The 15,852-nt window shown below is 38.4% G+C and overlaps 1 protein-coding gene across 2 annotated transcripts in view; it reads left to right on the top strand.

Moving 5' to 3' along the window:
* ABCB1 (ATP binding cassette subfamily B member 1) overlaps positions 1-15,852 on the top strand; it is a 108,158-nt gene that overhangs the window by 25,562 nt on the left and 66,744 nt on the right. For both annotated transcript variants that reach the window (XM_082632743.1, XM_082632744.1), the window contains 3 exons: positions 6,061-6,112; positions 8,750-8,941; positions 9,363-9,534. In XM_082632743.1, coding sequence (XP_082488869.1) covers positions 6,061-6,112; positions 8,750-8,941; positions 9,363-9,534 — 416 coding nt within the window. The remainder of the gene's footprint in view (positions 1-6,060; positions 6,113-8,749; positions 8,942-9,362; positions 9,535-15,852) is intronic.

Below are 15,852 nucleotides of genomic sequence, written 5' to 3'. Positions count from 1 at the left end.
GGCCCAGCTGCTCCGCGACATGTGGGATCCTCCCGGACCGGGGCACGAACCTGTGTCCCCTGCATCGGCAGGCGGACTCTCAACCACTGCGCCACCAGGGAAGCCCGGTAGTTTATTTTTAAGTTTGAGTTAAAACTTAAAATATGACTAGTTTTTCTGGAATAGTAGTAGTAGTGTAGTATGGTCCGATTCTTTTGGTTTTTTGGTTACTATTGGGGAAATGTTTCTTCGAGCCAAAAGTAGATAAGTTAGAATGTAATCTCTACAATATATTATAAAAGTCAGCAAAAAAAATGAAGATAGACAACACCTGACCCATTATAGGTGCTTAAGAAGTGAGATGAATAAATGAAAGATGGAATCACAGAATTTTGTAGGTGAAAAAGAGCCTGGAAAATTATCTGGCCCAAACCCATAATTTGACAGATGTGGAAACCAATGCTCAGGAAGTTGAGACAAAGTGACCAGAATGAGATTGCTTGTTAGTGGACAGAGCTGAGTTCCTGGGTCAGGAATCCTGCCTTTTATTCTGGTATTTTTCCCACTCTACTTGTGGTTTCGAATTCTGCCTAAAATTGAAGCAAACGCTAGTACTTTTCACTTGGTCTTTTCTCTCCCTAAGGTGCCATCCTGTAGACTTACGTATTGGTATATCAGGCAGGTCAGCCCCAAGGCACAGCTCTTCAGGCCAGTATGAAAGCAGCACACGTGAGGTGACTCTGGCTCCCAGAGTCACCTCTATCACGTGCAGTCAGCTCAGCCACAGTGAGTGTCAGGCAAGTGCCAGAGGGATTGATCTAGGCAAAAGGTCCAAATTCCTCTTGCTTGTGTTTTTTTTTTTTTTTTAAATTGGGGTCTAATTGCTTTACAATGTTGTGTTCGTTTCTGCTGCACAATGCAGTGAATCAGCTCTACGTATACATATAGCCCCTCCCTCTTGGACCTCCCTCCCCCCCTCCCCACCATCCCACCCACCTAGGTCGTCACGGAACGGAGCTGAGTTTCCTGTGCTTTATATCATGTTCCTGCTAGTTATCTGTTTTACATATGGTAGTGTATATATGTCATTCCTAATCCTCTTGCTTGTGTTTGATGGAGTTTCCTGCACAAGACTGGGAAAACTGGAATCCTAGCATTCTTGAGCTAGAACGGACCTTGCAGACCATTGAAAGCAGTGGTTTACTAACCTCTTTAATGAGGGAGTCCCTGGGTGTAAATTACATCTGTCATGGATGCTTGCCAGGTAAAACAGCAAGTTTGCGGCATGCGGGATCTTTTAGCTGCAGCATGCAGACTTCTTAGTTGCGGCATGTGAACTCTTAGTTGCGGCATGCATGAGGGATCTAGTTCCCCTTCCAGGGATTGAACCTGGGCCCCTTGCATTGGGAGCGTGGAGCCTTACCCACTGGACCACCAGGGAAGCCCCTTACTTGGTTTTAGAAAAGGCTTTCCTTACCCTAGGTAGTAAGGTAGTGGTCTGCTGTATCTCTGTTTAATTCCACAACATGTCAGACGCATATACAAAATAAGACAATGGCTGGTTGGAATATTTTCATAAATGGTTTGCGTGTGTGGTAGCTCTGTGAAACCTTTGTATGTCTTTGGGACAAGCTTGCGTACAGCAGATAGAGCAGGGTGTGCACCGAGGGTACAAAGATAAATGTACCCTCCTGTTCTCTAGGAGCTCACACCAATGGGAATGGAAGGAGGAGATGGATATAAACCATGGTATGTCTATTCTAGTGTTGATTTAGTAAATTGAATCGTGTGTCAGTTACTCTGGAATCCTGTCTGTCACCCTATTTGGGGATAAGCCACTTGGAAGGAGGTCATATTGAGCTCATTCATGGAGGAAAGGTCTTTTCCAGGAGCAAGGTCGTGGTAAAAGCGTAGATAGAGGAGAACGAATAAAGGCTTGGAGGAGGAAAGCTGTCATCACTTCTCTACTGCATCTCGTCTTAGTATGTGGAAAGTAGTTTTTAGTCTCAAAGGGCGGAGCTTAGTCTCATGAAATTTAAGCAAAATATTTTGTCGTGCCCAGTTTCCTCTCTAGTCCCCAAGGGCAAAGGCTTCAGGAACACAACAGTCAAGCAGAGACTTGGGCACTATTTTCTTTTATGCTGCAGCTTCCCCGACCCCGAGATGGTGACTGCGCAGTGCCCTGGCTACTGGGATGAGGAGAAAGGTGTGGGGTTAAAAATCATCTGGAAAGTCATTGTGTGACTTATCGTGGTAAGATTGCAAAGGGACCAATAGGACATGTGATGGATCTTGGACTTTATCCTTCATGCAGTGGACTGTCATTGAAGGTTATTAACTGAAGCAACATAATTATATTCTTGTTCCCAAAGATAAAATCTGATGGCAATGTAAAGATCTGATTGGAGTAGAAAGACCAGTTAGGAGGCTCTTGGTAGAGCAGAGGTAACAGATGACGGAGACCTGAACCAGAGCACTAGCCACGAGGACGCAGAGCATTTTAGTGGCTTTAGGACAGATGCAGGAGTCACTGAAGCTGCAGAATTGGTCGAGGTCATCCTGGGAGTGAGCATAAAATTCTGGGAAACACCAGCGTGGAGAGAGGAGGGAGAGCATGAGGAACCGGTGAATGAGACCAAGAGAGAGGGATCAGAGTGGCGGGAGAACCAGAAGAATGAGGTTCTGGAAGCCAGAAGAGGAGAAAGTGGTCAAGAGTCTAACCAAGTATTTTATTAAAATAAAAGCTACACTGAAATGTTTGCCTTTTCTTGTTGGAGTGGGGATAAATTAGGAGGTTGGGATTAACATACACGCACTACTATATATAAAATAGATAACCAACAAGGACCTACTGTATAGCACAGGGAACTCTACTCAATATTCTGTAATAACCTATATGGGAAAAGAATCTAAAAAAAGTACATACATACACACACACACACACACACATATATATATATATATATGAATCACTGTGCTGTATACCTGAAACTAATACAACATTGTAAATCAACTATACTTCAATTAAAAAAAAAGATTTGGTTTTAGGATAAAAAAAATGTGGCTTTTCTCTACTGATTATTTGGCTGATGTTGTTATACAGCCCAGAAAGTTTCTGGATTTTCTCACTGAAAAATAATAATAATTTTTGGATACTTTTCCAGTATTCTTCTTTATAACGGTTGGTCTGGGCAGTAGCCCTTTGAGATCCATACAGGTAAAAAGTTATTGGACTATATGATCTCTAAAGTCATTTCAGCCTGAAAGTTTTGGTTTTCTGAAAAAAAATGCCTCAGGATAAGAATTTTATGAGAGACTCATAGAGGAAAGAAAAATCTCTGGGCCAGAGAGCTCTTAATTAATAAAAGTTGATAGGAGGAAAAGAAAAGTTGATTGGAGGGAGTCTAAAGAACATATCTTTATTTCATGCTTTGGTGAGTAGAGATCATCTCTGTCAGAGGACTTGAATGCTCCATTTTTTATTTTACTGGTGCTCTTTGACACCACCGAAGCACAAATAAAAGGTACTTTGTGCAAGAGTTAGTTTCTGATGACTGAAATTATATATATATATATACACACACACTGAGAGAGATAATATTGTACACATAAACATAAAGGACTCAGTTTTGACCTTGAACATAATTTTTACTTTCTGAGCTGAATAAATGATGGTAGACCTGGAAGCCACCATTGCCAAAGAATGTTTGTTCAAATTCTCTTGGTCCCTTATCTCTAGAATTGAGAAAACTGGTAGTAGCAATGAGTAGAAAACAGATATTTAGTTAGACTTGAAAATTTGTCTTGATTTGGTTGTGATACACTATTGACATTTCCTGCCTAGATCATCTGCAGTGAGAGATCTTCTGAGACTTATTTGGAGAAAAATCCTCACCCAGCTATCAATATTTAATATCCTGTTTTATCTTTGAAAATATGGAGCAGAAGCAATCTCATAACTGATTAGAAATTTATCTGTACACTTACTCCAGTTGACATAAGGTGGAAGCTGTCGAGTTTCTCTGCTGCATGTTTTGCTACATCTCTCCATCTCTGTATGGCTTCCTACTTTCTCTCTTACTCCTAAATGTAGCCTTCCGTGGGGTGCTGTGCTTCGTTGTCATTTCCTCCCTACCTGCCATCCTGTCCTCACAGGTGAGAAGAGATGGCTTTTTTCTTTCTTGAATTTAGCTCTGACCTCTAATATGTGAGACTCCTACATCTTAAGACGTAACTCTGTCTAGAACTGGAAGGCCACAGTTTGAATACTTACTGGACATCTTCAGTAGAATTGTCCCAGGTACCACAGAATAAAGATCTTCAGAACTGAACTAATCATCTGCTCACATCTGCCCAGATCTCATCTTTTTGCTGACTTCTTATTTCCCACCACGACATCACCCTTGTCCCGATGCTTAAACTTGAGGTCTTGGTCGTTTTTTATTGTTACTCTTGCTACTTCCGTTCCATCGGTTGCTAGAGCCTGTAACTTCTCACTCTCTAAATCTTATGGGCACTTTCCTTCTTTCCTATTCTCATTTCCACCTTCTTTCCTTACATAATTGCAGTAGCTCCATCTGTCAGTCTCCCCCGTTCCAGTTAAACCACACATTTCTGGTAGCTAAGTCATCCTAGACCAAACCTCTACTCTTGTCCTTTTCTGCTCAAAACCAGGGAATGCCTACTAGTTTTTATACACCGTACCTGTGGAGCCTAGATTATCTTTCAACCATATATCCACCTCCTTCCATCCACACAACACACCCACACCCCCGCCAAAGCAGCTTATTCATTCTTTGAACATGCACTGAACTTTTGTCTGTGTTGTTCCCTTTGCTGGAAAAACTTTTCTTCCTCTTTCCCGCACCTGTCAAAATCACACTCATCTGACCCAGGCTCTCTCACGTTATACTGTAGCTTTTGAAATAACTACAAGATTTACAGTGCGCCTCCCTATTGATCCAGCCATCTTGATTATGACAACTTATCCTGCAAAAATATTCACTGTATTTAATATATATATACAGGTTTAATGCAGCATTGCTTGTAAAAGTAAGATATTGGAAGCAGCTGAAATAGATGCAACTTAGAAAAAATAAAGATACACATATATACACACATACTGACATGGAAAATCGGCCAGAATAATGAAGAGTGGCTAGTGTGTGTGTGTGTGTGTGTGTGTATTTAGGCGGGGGTGTTAAAGTTTTAATGTACCTTGTCCCAAAATGTTAACATTTGCTAATACTGCATGACGAGCTGACTGGTATTTATGACGTTTTTCTTTGTATTTTATATATATATATATATATATATATATATATATATATATATACACACATATTTTAGCAATTCTTTTATTTATATTTATTTAGTTGCGGGTCCCTGGCTCCTTAGTTGTGGCTCACCGGCTCCTTAGTTGTGGCAGGTGGGCTCCTTAGTTGAGGCTCGTGGGCTCCTTAGTTGTGGTTCACCAACTCCTTAGTTGTGGCCAGTGGGCTCCTTAGTTGCGGCTCACTGGCTCCTTAGTTGTGGCATGTGAACTCTTAGTTGTGGCATGAATGTGGGATCTAGTTCCCTGACCAGGGATTGAACCTGGGCCCCCTGCGTTGGGAGCTCAGAGTCTTAACTGCTGCACCACCGGAGAAGTCCCTGTATTTTATATTTTTAAAATAAAAATAAAAACTGGAGAAATTCAGTGTTCTATTTGAAATACTAAGTGCTTTAGTGTCAAGTCTGCACTGATATTTATCAGGACAAAGCGCCTAGAAAAGATTTTTCTCTATGTCATCTTGCAGTGATATTTCATAAAATATTTTAATCCAGGGACACTAGTATTTCTGCTGACAGACTCCTTAATCAGTGTGGCTTTCTTCTTGCAAATAGCTTCATTGAATTGTGTGTGTGTGTGGTTGCACACAGCTGGTAGTAAAAGATTTGAATGGATGCCGTGGTGCTTACACATAATTGAAATTAAATCAGCTTGACCTATTTTTGTGTAAACTGTTAAGTGACACAAGTTTGATTCATTTTTAATGGAAAACAAAGAGACATAACGGTATATGCTTTGTGGTGATCTAGGTTTTATGGACAGTACGTATTTCGGCAAAAAGCTGGAGGAGGAAATGACCACGTAAGTAGATGTTTTCCTTACTATTGCTAAGCATTTCAGTCTCAATCCAGTTGTAGCAATGTTTAAAATTTTGCATTATTATAATAAAGATTCAAAGTTTTGAGGAGAGCAACATCATTGTTTCTAGGAGGATACAATGTAAGATTTTTTTTTAAAGAAAATAATTTGCTGCATAAGATGTGCTAAAGTTAAGGTTAAGCCTGGATTAGACTGATGTAAGCATTGGTACATATAGAATATCATCTATAGGGAAATTAGAGGAGTTCAAAGTGGCCTTATTTAAAATGCAGTTAAATTAGGAATTATTATTTGCAATGGCTTTGTAATTATTAGTTTGATTCCTGGATATTTTTAGTCATGATATCATGAGATCAGTCGACAGGATTTTTTTTTTTTAACACAGCGTCTAATTCTAAACTATGAAACAAGACGTCCCAGAATAAATATAGTCCTTTTAACCTTAACTCACCTTGGGGAAGCTTTCATTAATGATTTACTTATCTTGAAGTTTGCTCTCAGAACAGCTTATAAAACATGTCCAAAGGTATTAGTTAGTGATTCAGAAGATAATGATTCCACATTATCTTATAAATCGTTCCATAGATTTGAGGGAAATGGAGATATTTGACCATATTTTGAAAGATGAGGATTACCTCCAAATATTCCTATAGAGAGGCATTTTTAAAATATTGATGAAAAACAGAATGTCTTGTAATCGTCTTATAAATGCTTAAACACAGGTGTGTTTTGAGTAAACATAGACTGACGTACAGTGCATTAATTCATTCTCAAAGCATGCATTCTACTTCTTAAATGAGGTTTCTTTTTAACTATCTCTTGCTATATCATTAACACTTGGATCATAATTAAATATTGTTATCTATTAACTAAAATTTAGTATTCTAAGTACATCTTCCCTGATAAATACATTGTAAATTACCAGGTATAGCTTGGGGAAGATATGTTTACACCAAGTTGCAAACATTGACATCAGCAACTATATGGTTATCACACTGCCATTTTTTAAAATTTTTATTTTATTTATTTATTGTTTTTACGTCTTTATTGGAGTATAATTGCTTTACAATGGTGTGTTAGTTTCTGCTTTATAACAAAGTGAATCAGTTATACATATACATCTGTTCCCATATCTCTTCCCTCTTGCCTCTCCCTCCCTCCCACCCTCCCTATCCCACGCCTCTAGGTGGTCACAAAGCACCGAGCTGATCTCCCTGTGCTATGCGGCTGCTTCCCACTAGTTATCTATTTTATGTTTGGTAGTGTATATATGTCCATGCCACTCTCTCACTTTGTCACAGCTTAGCCTTCCCCCTCCCCATATCCTCAAGTCCATTCTCTAGTAGGTCTGTGTCTTTATTCCCGTCTTACCCCTAGGTTCTCCATGACCTTTTTTTTTTTCCTTAGATTCCATATATATGTGTTAGCATAAGGTATTTGTTTTTCTCTTTCTGACTTACTTCACTCTGTATGACAGACTCTAGGTCTATCCACCTCACTACAAATAACTCAATTTCGTTTCTTTTTCACAATGCCATTTTTATAGCTTCTGCATGGTTTATAGAAGCATTTTTCTTTGAGGGTGGCAAGTAGTGAACTTTTAAAAATAGGAATTTTGGAATCCTGTATTTCATTTTAGCATGTTTGTCTTTACCTAAAATGTAAGTGCTTAGTGAAGCACATGAGTTGCTTGCTTTTTTCAGCATGAAGACTCAGATGAGGAGACACAAATTTAGCATTTCTAGTTGGTCAAGGGTCTGGGTTTAGAAGATGCTCATGTTCTTTATTTTTAGAATTTAAACTGGAAGGACTGCTACTTGATTCATTAAGCATTTCAGGATAATTTATGATGGCCAGTTGGGCAGATGATATAAAAATACTTTTCATTTTCAATTGTCCCGTGGCATCTAAGCTCTGCCAGATGAATAACCCAAAAGATCACAGGACCATTTCCATCTCTTGGTTCCACTTTCTGGCAAAATCTGTCACTTGTTTCCATTCTCCAATGTGCAGAAACCACCCCAAGTGCTCATCAGCTGATACGGAAGTAATCCAAGTACGCAGGATGGCAGTGGTAGATTACCTGATGCTGTGATGCTTGAAGGCACCACACAAGTCTTTTACAATAGCCGGCATTCTCTGGTTGCTAACTGTGTGCTGGGCATGGGCCCAAGTGTATTCATACGTTACTGTGTAACAGTTTTTTTTTTTTTTAATGGCCGTGCCTTGCGGCATGCGAGATCTTAGTTCCCCAACCAGGGATCGAACCTGCGCCCCCTGCAGTGGAAGCGTGGAGTCTTAACCGCTGGACCGCCAGGGAAGTCCCACTGGGTTAAAGTTCTTCTCTCCATTTTACCAATCAGAAAACTGAGGCTTAGAAAGGTTAACCAAGGCTACACAGCAGTTAAGTGAAGAGTGGGGCTTTGAGCCAAAACAGAAACCACACCCTTAAGCACGACACTGTAACAGGGCAGCCATAGTTGGATGCCGACCATCAGTTCTGCTCGTGAAGGAGGTCAAGATAGCCAGATAACCAAAAAAGGCAGGATGAGTGGTCTGTTGTGGAAAGGTGCATTGATGAGAAAGCAGAGCATGTGCAGTTTTCTTGTCGTTTTTCAGGTACGCCTATTATTACAGTGGAATCGGGGCTGGCGTGCTTGTCGCCGCTTACATCCAGGTTTCATTCTGGTGCCTGGCAGCTGGAAGACAAGTATACAAAATTAGAAAACAGTTTTTTCATGCTATCATGCGGCAGGAGGTGGGCTGGTTTGACGTGCATGACGTTGGAGAACTTAACACCCGGCTCTCAGAGTAAGTACCTGGGTTTATGTCGAACTCCGATGTGTTTCTGACTCTTAAAAAATGAAAGAGAAGTCATCAGATCTGTTAGGAGACGTTAGTGCATCACTCAGAAGTAATTATGAAACGAAATTCCTTCTGAGCCGCAATCGTGTCTCACGCATCTTTTCATTCCCAGAACCCTGGCAGGGTATGAGGAGACCTGCATGACTAGCAATGAATGAGGTGTTGGACTTGCCAGACTCAAGAAACTCCTCTGGGAGTGTGCATTAGAGCAGCAACGTGATGCTTGCTGGGGACGTTACTGTGCAAGATCCTAGATGTAAACTAATTTACCCCACACTGAGACAAACAAAAAACCCAGCTAGATGCAGGAGAAAAGTTCTGTGTTCACAGTTCTGATGTTTATTTCTAACACCGTCTCTTCTTTTAGTGACGTCTCCAAAATTAATGACGGAATTGGTGACAAAATTGGAATATTCTTTCAGTCAGTGGCAACATTCTTCACCGGTTTTATAGTAGGATTTACACAAGGTTGGAAGTTAACCCTTGTGATTTTAGCCCTCAGTCCTGTTCTTGGTCTGTCAGCTGCTATCTGGGCAAAGGTAGGTGAAGCCTGTGAATCCAGATTTTAAACTGTCTCCACTCCTGAAACACCCCCATAACTCCACACAGCGGAAGGCTGTTTTTCTCACTTGATGACCCTGACTCTATATTTGATACTTGGTTTCGAACCTTCTCTTCACGATCAATGGGAATAAGCAGGTGCAATCTCACTGAGTCTTATACCTAGCAGGACTCTGTGCTGTCCTTGCCCAGCAGTTATTTGGGGAAGGGATGAGAAAGAAAGAAGTAGCTGTCCCATCTCATCCTCTGCCTTCATGTAAAAGACATGCTCAGCTTTTGGCAAGCTGTGTTCCCTGGTAGGCAGTTCCATATTCATAAGTAGAGATTCAGGAAGAGCTTCAAGTTCAGTGAACAGCACATAGGTCCCATTCAATAACCATTATTGATTTGAATGTTTTTGTAGATTTAATTTAACTTGGAAATTGATTGAACAGTTTTGTCAGCATTATAAATGACTGTGTTTATACATACTTAAATCCCTTGGTGTGAAAACAATTTTTTAAAAAGAGGTATCTTCTAGTCCCATATGCGTGTAAATCCAAAGTCTACAGTTCTTTCTCCCAGTCACAAAGGCAAAGCAGTACAAACGGCCCTCCCCACCTCCACACACAGGCCTTTCTCTTTCAAGACTGTGTGTGGTGTTCATTTTAAACTGATTTCACGTAAGAGTGGGTGGCAGTGGAGAGATTGGACCAGTACATAATTTCTTAGAGAAAAAGAAAAATTAGAGAAAGCATTACACATTCATGTGGCAAAAGGTCATAAAATAACGGAGGGCCAACCAAAGCCAAGCCTAACACAAAATAAATCAGGCTGTAAGTATTAAGAAATTAAAAAAACTTAACCCTGTAGGGTGGATATTGTTTTGTTATTATAAACAATAACTGCCATTTTTTTAGTATCTACTGTGTCAGGCAAATACATATTTTTCTTTTTTAAAAAACGTATTGAAGTACAGTTAATTTCTGCTGTACAGAAAAGTGATTCACTTATACATATATATACATTCTTTTTCATATTTTCCATTATGGTTTATCACAAGATATTGAATATAATTTCCTGTGTTATACAATAGGACCTTATTATCCAGATCCCACTTTTTAGGTTAAAAAATCCCAGGGAATTTCAGAGAATAAAATAACAACATATTTTAATCTCCCCCAGAATTAGCAGATATTATGCCTTTTGCAGTATTTAACTGTAATATTTTCTATATATGAAGAAGGAGGTTGTAGAATATTACAGAATATTTTTCCCCTCTATCATATTATCTTCTTCCTCAAAGCCATGAAATACATATTTTTCTGAAGTATAGATATTATCTCATTTAATGGAGGAAGAAATTGAAGTTCTTAGAACTCTGTTATTTGTTACTGAGACTAACACAGTGTTTAAGTGGTGTTCTTGGTGGCTAAATTGTATCTCTGCATTAGTCTGTTGAAATATTTGGCAAAAGCTTTTGTGTTAATTGATTTTCCTGTTTACTAGGATATTAAACAAGTCAGGTGGCAGATGCTTCATATCAGTATTTGTTGAAAAACTGTTTTAAAATATATTCATGTTTGTTCTAGTTAAGTTATGGGAAAAAGCAGTAAGTTAATCTCTTAATAAGTAATTGTGCATTGCTTCAGATACTATTTATTTAATAAATGGAGCCCTAGGCTTATTGCTGGAGACCTAAGTTCACTCTGCCGTAAGCTTTTGGTATGGTTTCAAACACATTTCTTAAATTATCTGGTTGTCAATCATATTAAAAAAGAAATGTGGCCCAGTTTAGGAAGCTCCTGTGAACCTGAGGCTCTCTTCTCTAACCCAGAGGCACCAGTGCAAGAATGTAGAACAGGAAGGGACTTAGTCCCAGCAAGCTTCCTACTCCAGGAAGCCTCTTTTGATCTCTGCATGCAACTCTCTAACCCCACCCAGAGACACTGGGTCAGCTAGAGGGCACAGGGAGGGGAAGCTACCATATCCTGCCCCAACAAGAGATACCTGGTGGTCTGACCTTAAGAAATCACTTCCACTCCCTCAGGTAGCAGAAGCAGGGGCCCCAGCAACTCTATATAAACCATGCTGGCAAAAAATAATACCAGAAAGACTCTGAATGTAAAACTGCTCCTGGAACCACAGCTCACAAAAGTAGGTCAAGAATTGCATGCTAAACCCAAACACGGTAACTGCTTGCTAAAATAAAAGATTTATATAGGACTCAGAGTCTCCTAACATAATAGACAAAATGTCCAGGATATAATAAAAAATCACTTTTGTCATACCAAGAAAGAAAATCACAGCTTGAATGAGAAAAAAACAGTTAACTGACCACTCTTGAGATAATTCATGTGTTAGAATTGTTTGGCATGGATTTTGGAGCAGTCATCATAAAAATGCTTCACTAATCAATTACAAATTCTCCTGAAACAAAAGAAAATAGAAAACACCAGCAACAAAAAAGAAGTTATGAAAAAAGGACAGAATGAAATTAGAGAATGGAAAGATATAGCAGCAGAAATAAAAGTCATGATGGATGGGCTTAATCTTGTTGAGTGGAGATGACAAGAGAGAATCAGTATACCTGGAGGTAGAACAATAGAATTCATACACACCCCCACCCCAAACAGAGAAAATGAAAAGAGACTCAGGCACCTGTTGGACAATAACAAAAGATAGAATATTTGTTACCTTCAGAGTCCCAAAAGAAAGAAAAGTAAGGCTGATGGAGTATTGGAAGAAATAATTGCTGAAAAATTCCAAGATTTGTAAAAGACAAACCTTCAGGTCCGGGACTTCCCTGGTAGTGCAGTGGTTAAGAATCTTCCTGCCAATGCAGGGGACGTGGGTTCGATCCCTGGTCGGGGAAGATCCCATGTGCTGCGGAGCAACTAAGCTCACGTGCCAAAACTACTGAGCCTGCGCTCTAGAGCCCGCGAGCCACAACTACTGAAGCCCGCACACCTAGAGCCCGTGCTCCACAGCAAGAGAAGCCACTGCAATGAGAAGCCTGCGCACTGAAACGAAGAGTAGCCCCTGCTCAACACAACTAGAGAAAACCTGCATGCAGCAACAAAGACCCAATGCAGCCAAAAAAAAAAAAAAAAAAATCTTGAGATCCAAGAAGCTAAACTAACCTCAAACAGGATAAACTCAAAGAAATCCATGATTAAACAAATCATAATTAAATTACTGAAAACTAAAGACAAAGAAAAAAATTAAAAGCAGCTAAAGAGCAACAACACATTACCTACTAGGGAACACCAATTTGAATGACATTATATTTCTCATCTGAAACTACAAAAGACCAGAAGGATGTGGCAAAATATTTTTCAAGTGCTTAAAGAAAAGAACTGTCAACTGAATACTTGGTAAAAGTATTTTTCAGGAATGGTGGGGAAATAAAAACATTCTCAGATCATGGAAAACTATAGAAGAACCTTCCATTAGCATACCTACTATTAAAGACTGGCTAAGTGAAGTTCTTCAAACAGAAGGGAAGTGATATAAGAAATATTGGAGCATCAGGAAGGGAAAAGGAAGAACAGAAAGAGCAGAAATTTGGGCTTTTCTTTCTCCAGAAGATTTCTAAATCATATTTGATGATTGAACCAAAAATTATAAGTGGTAAAATGTTGATTTTTCTAAGTCACATGAATATTATAACATCCAGAACAACTATTACAAAACCTAAGCAAAAAGATATATTCAAAACCACTATAAATAAGTCAAGATGGAATCCTAAAACTTGATCAAGTAACTCTCAGGAAGGCAAGAAAAGAGAAGCAGAGGAATGAGAAACAGAGGAAATATATAGAAAACAGATACTAAAATGGTAGACTTAACTGCTCACATATTAATTACCTTAAATGTAAATAGTTAAAATATACAAATCAAAAAAGAAATTGGCAGAGTTGATTTAAAAAACATGACCTACCAAGTATCTGCTGCTTACAAGAAACTTCAAATTCAACAACATAGGTAGAGGGAAGTAACAGGATGGAAAAAGATAGACATGCAAACATTACTTTTTTAAGGGAATGGCTGTATTAGTATCTGATAATATAAACTTCAGAACAAAGAAAATTACTACAAAGAAGAGGAGCATTACATAATGATAATAGGGATCATTCCACCAGGAAGACATAATTATCCAAAATATGTATGCACCAAATAACAAAGCCTCAAATTAAATGAAGTAAAAACTGAGAACATTGAAGGGAGAAATAGAAAAATCACAATTATTTTATTATCCTTGCTCAGCATTGATGGAATTACTAGACAAAAAATCAGACTATAGAATATCTGACCAACACAGTCATCCAATAGGATCTAATTGGTGTTCATAAAACATTGTACCCAACAACAGTAGGATACACATTAAACATTCACCAATATATATCATATCCTGGCCCATAAAACAAACCTCAACAAATTTAAAAGAATTGAAACCATCAAAGTGTTTTCTATGACTACAGTGGTATCCCACTAGAAACAAATAACAACACTGAGAAAGTCTCTAAATATTTGGTAATTAAACAATACATGTTAAAATAATCCTTGGGTTGTAAAAGAAGTTTCAAAGAAAAAAATAAATATAACTGAATGAAAACAAAACCATAAAATACCAAAATATTTGGGTGCAGCTAAAGAAGTGTTGAGAGAAATTTATAGCGTTAAATATCTACATTAGGGCCTCCCTGGTGGCGCAGTGGTTGAGAGTCCGCCTGCCGATGCAGGGGATACGGGTTCGTGCCCCGGTCTGGGAGGATCCCATATGCCGCGGAGCGGCTGGGCCCGTGAGCCATGGCCGCTGGGCCTGCGCATCCGGAGCCTGTGCTCCGCAACGGGGGAGGCCACAACAGTGAGAGGCCCGCATACCGCAAAAAAAAAAAAAAAAAGAAAAAAGAAAAAAATATCTACATTAGAAATGAGCAAAGATCTAAAATCAATAATGTAAGTTCCTACCTCAAGAAACTAGAAAAAAGAAGAGCAAAATAAAACCAAAGCAAGCAGAATAAGGAAACAATAAAGGTAAGAGCAGAAATCAGTGAACTTGAAAATAGGAAAGTAATAGAGAAAATCAAGGAAACAGTTCGTTCTTCAAAAAAAAGTCAATAAAATTAGCAAGACTGACAGAAAGAAGACACAAATCACAATATCAAGATTGAAATACAGAATATTACTACAAATCCCACAGACATTAAAAAGATAAATGAAATATTACAAAAAACTTTATACTCATAAATTTGAAAACTTAGAGATGAACTCCTTGATAACCACAAACTACCAAAATTCAACTAAGATGAAATAGACAATCTGCATAGCCCTATAATCATTAAAGAAATTTATTTTGTAACTTCAGAGCTCCTGAGAAAGAATTCTCCAGGCACGGATGATTTTACTGGAAAAATTTACCAGACATTTGAAGAAGAACTGATACCAATTTTATACAGTCTCCCCCAGAAGAAAGAAGACTTTTTCTTCTTTCCCCCCAAAGCAGGAATGCTTCCCAGCTCATTTTATGAAACCAGTATTAACCTGATACCAAAACCAGACAAAGTCAATACAAAAAAAAAAAAAAAAAAAAAAAGGTAGATCAGTATCTTTCATGGACTAAGAATAAAAATTCTTCAGTAACATATTAGCAAACTAGATTTGGCAATGTATAGAAAGAATAATGTACTATGACCAGGTGGAATTTGTTTCAGCTATGCAAGGCTGCTTCAACATTTGAAAATCAATCCATGTTATCTACCATATCAATAAGCTAAAGAAGAAAACCTGTGTGATCATATCAGTTGACAGAGAAAAAACATTTGACAATATCTAACACACATTGATTATGAAAAAAAACCTCTCAGGAAGTGAAGAATAGAAAGATATTACCTCAACTTGATGAAGATCATCTGTAAAAACTCTACAGCTAATAATCATGCTTAAAGTGAAAGATTGATGTTTTCCCCTTAAGACTAGAAATAAGGAAGACCATGCTCACCACTGTTTCAACAAAGTACTAGAACTTCTAGCCACTGCAACAAGGCAAGAAAAAGAAATAAAAGACATATAGATGAGAAAGGAAGAAATAAAACTATAGATAATGTAAGCTTCTAAGTTGAAAATCTCAAGGAATCTACAAACAATTTCCTAGGACTAACAACTGAGTTTGGAAAGGTCAGAGGATACCAGATCAATTGCATTTCTACATACTAACAATGAACATGCATAAACCAATATTTAAGTGTTAAATTAAAATTAATACCATTTAGAGTAACTCCAAGTAAAATGAAATGCTTAAGTGTACATTTCAC

The sequence above is a fragment of the Mesoplodon mirus genome (genome assembly GCF_964341445.2).
Source record: "Mesoplodon mirus genome assembly, chromosome: 9".
Taxonomy (NCBI): domain Eukaryota; kingdom Metazoa; phylum Chordata; class Mammalia; order Artiodactyla; family Ziphiidae; genus Mesoplodon; species Mesoplodon mirus.
The sequence above is the reverse complement of the archived record's forward strand: the minus strand, read 5'-3'. Positions and strand labels throughout refer to the sequence as shown.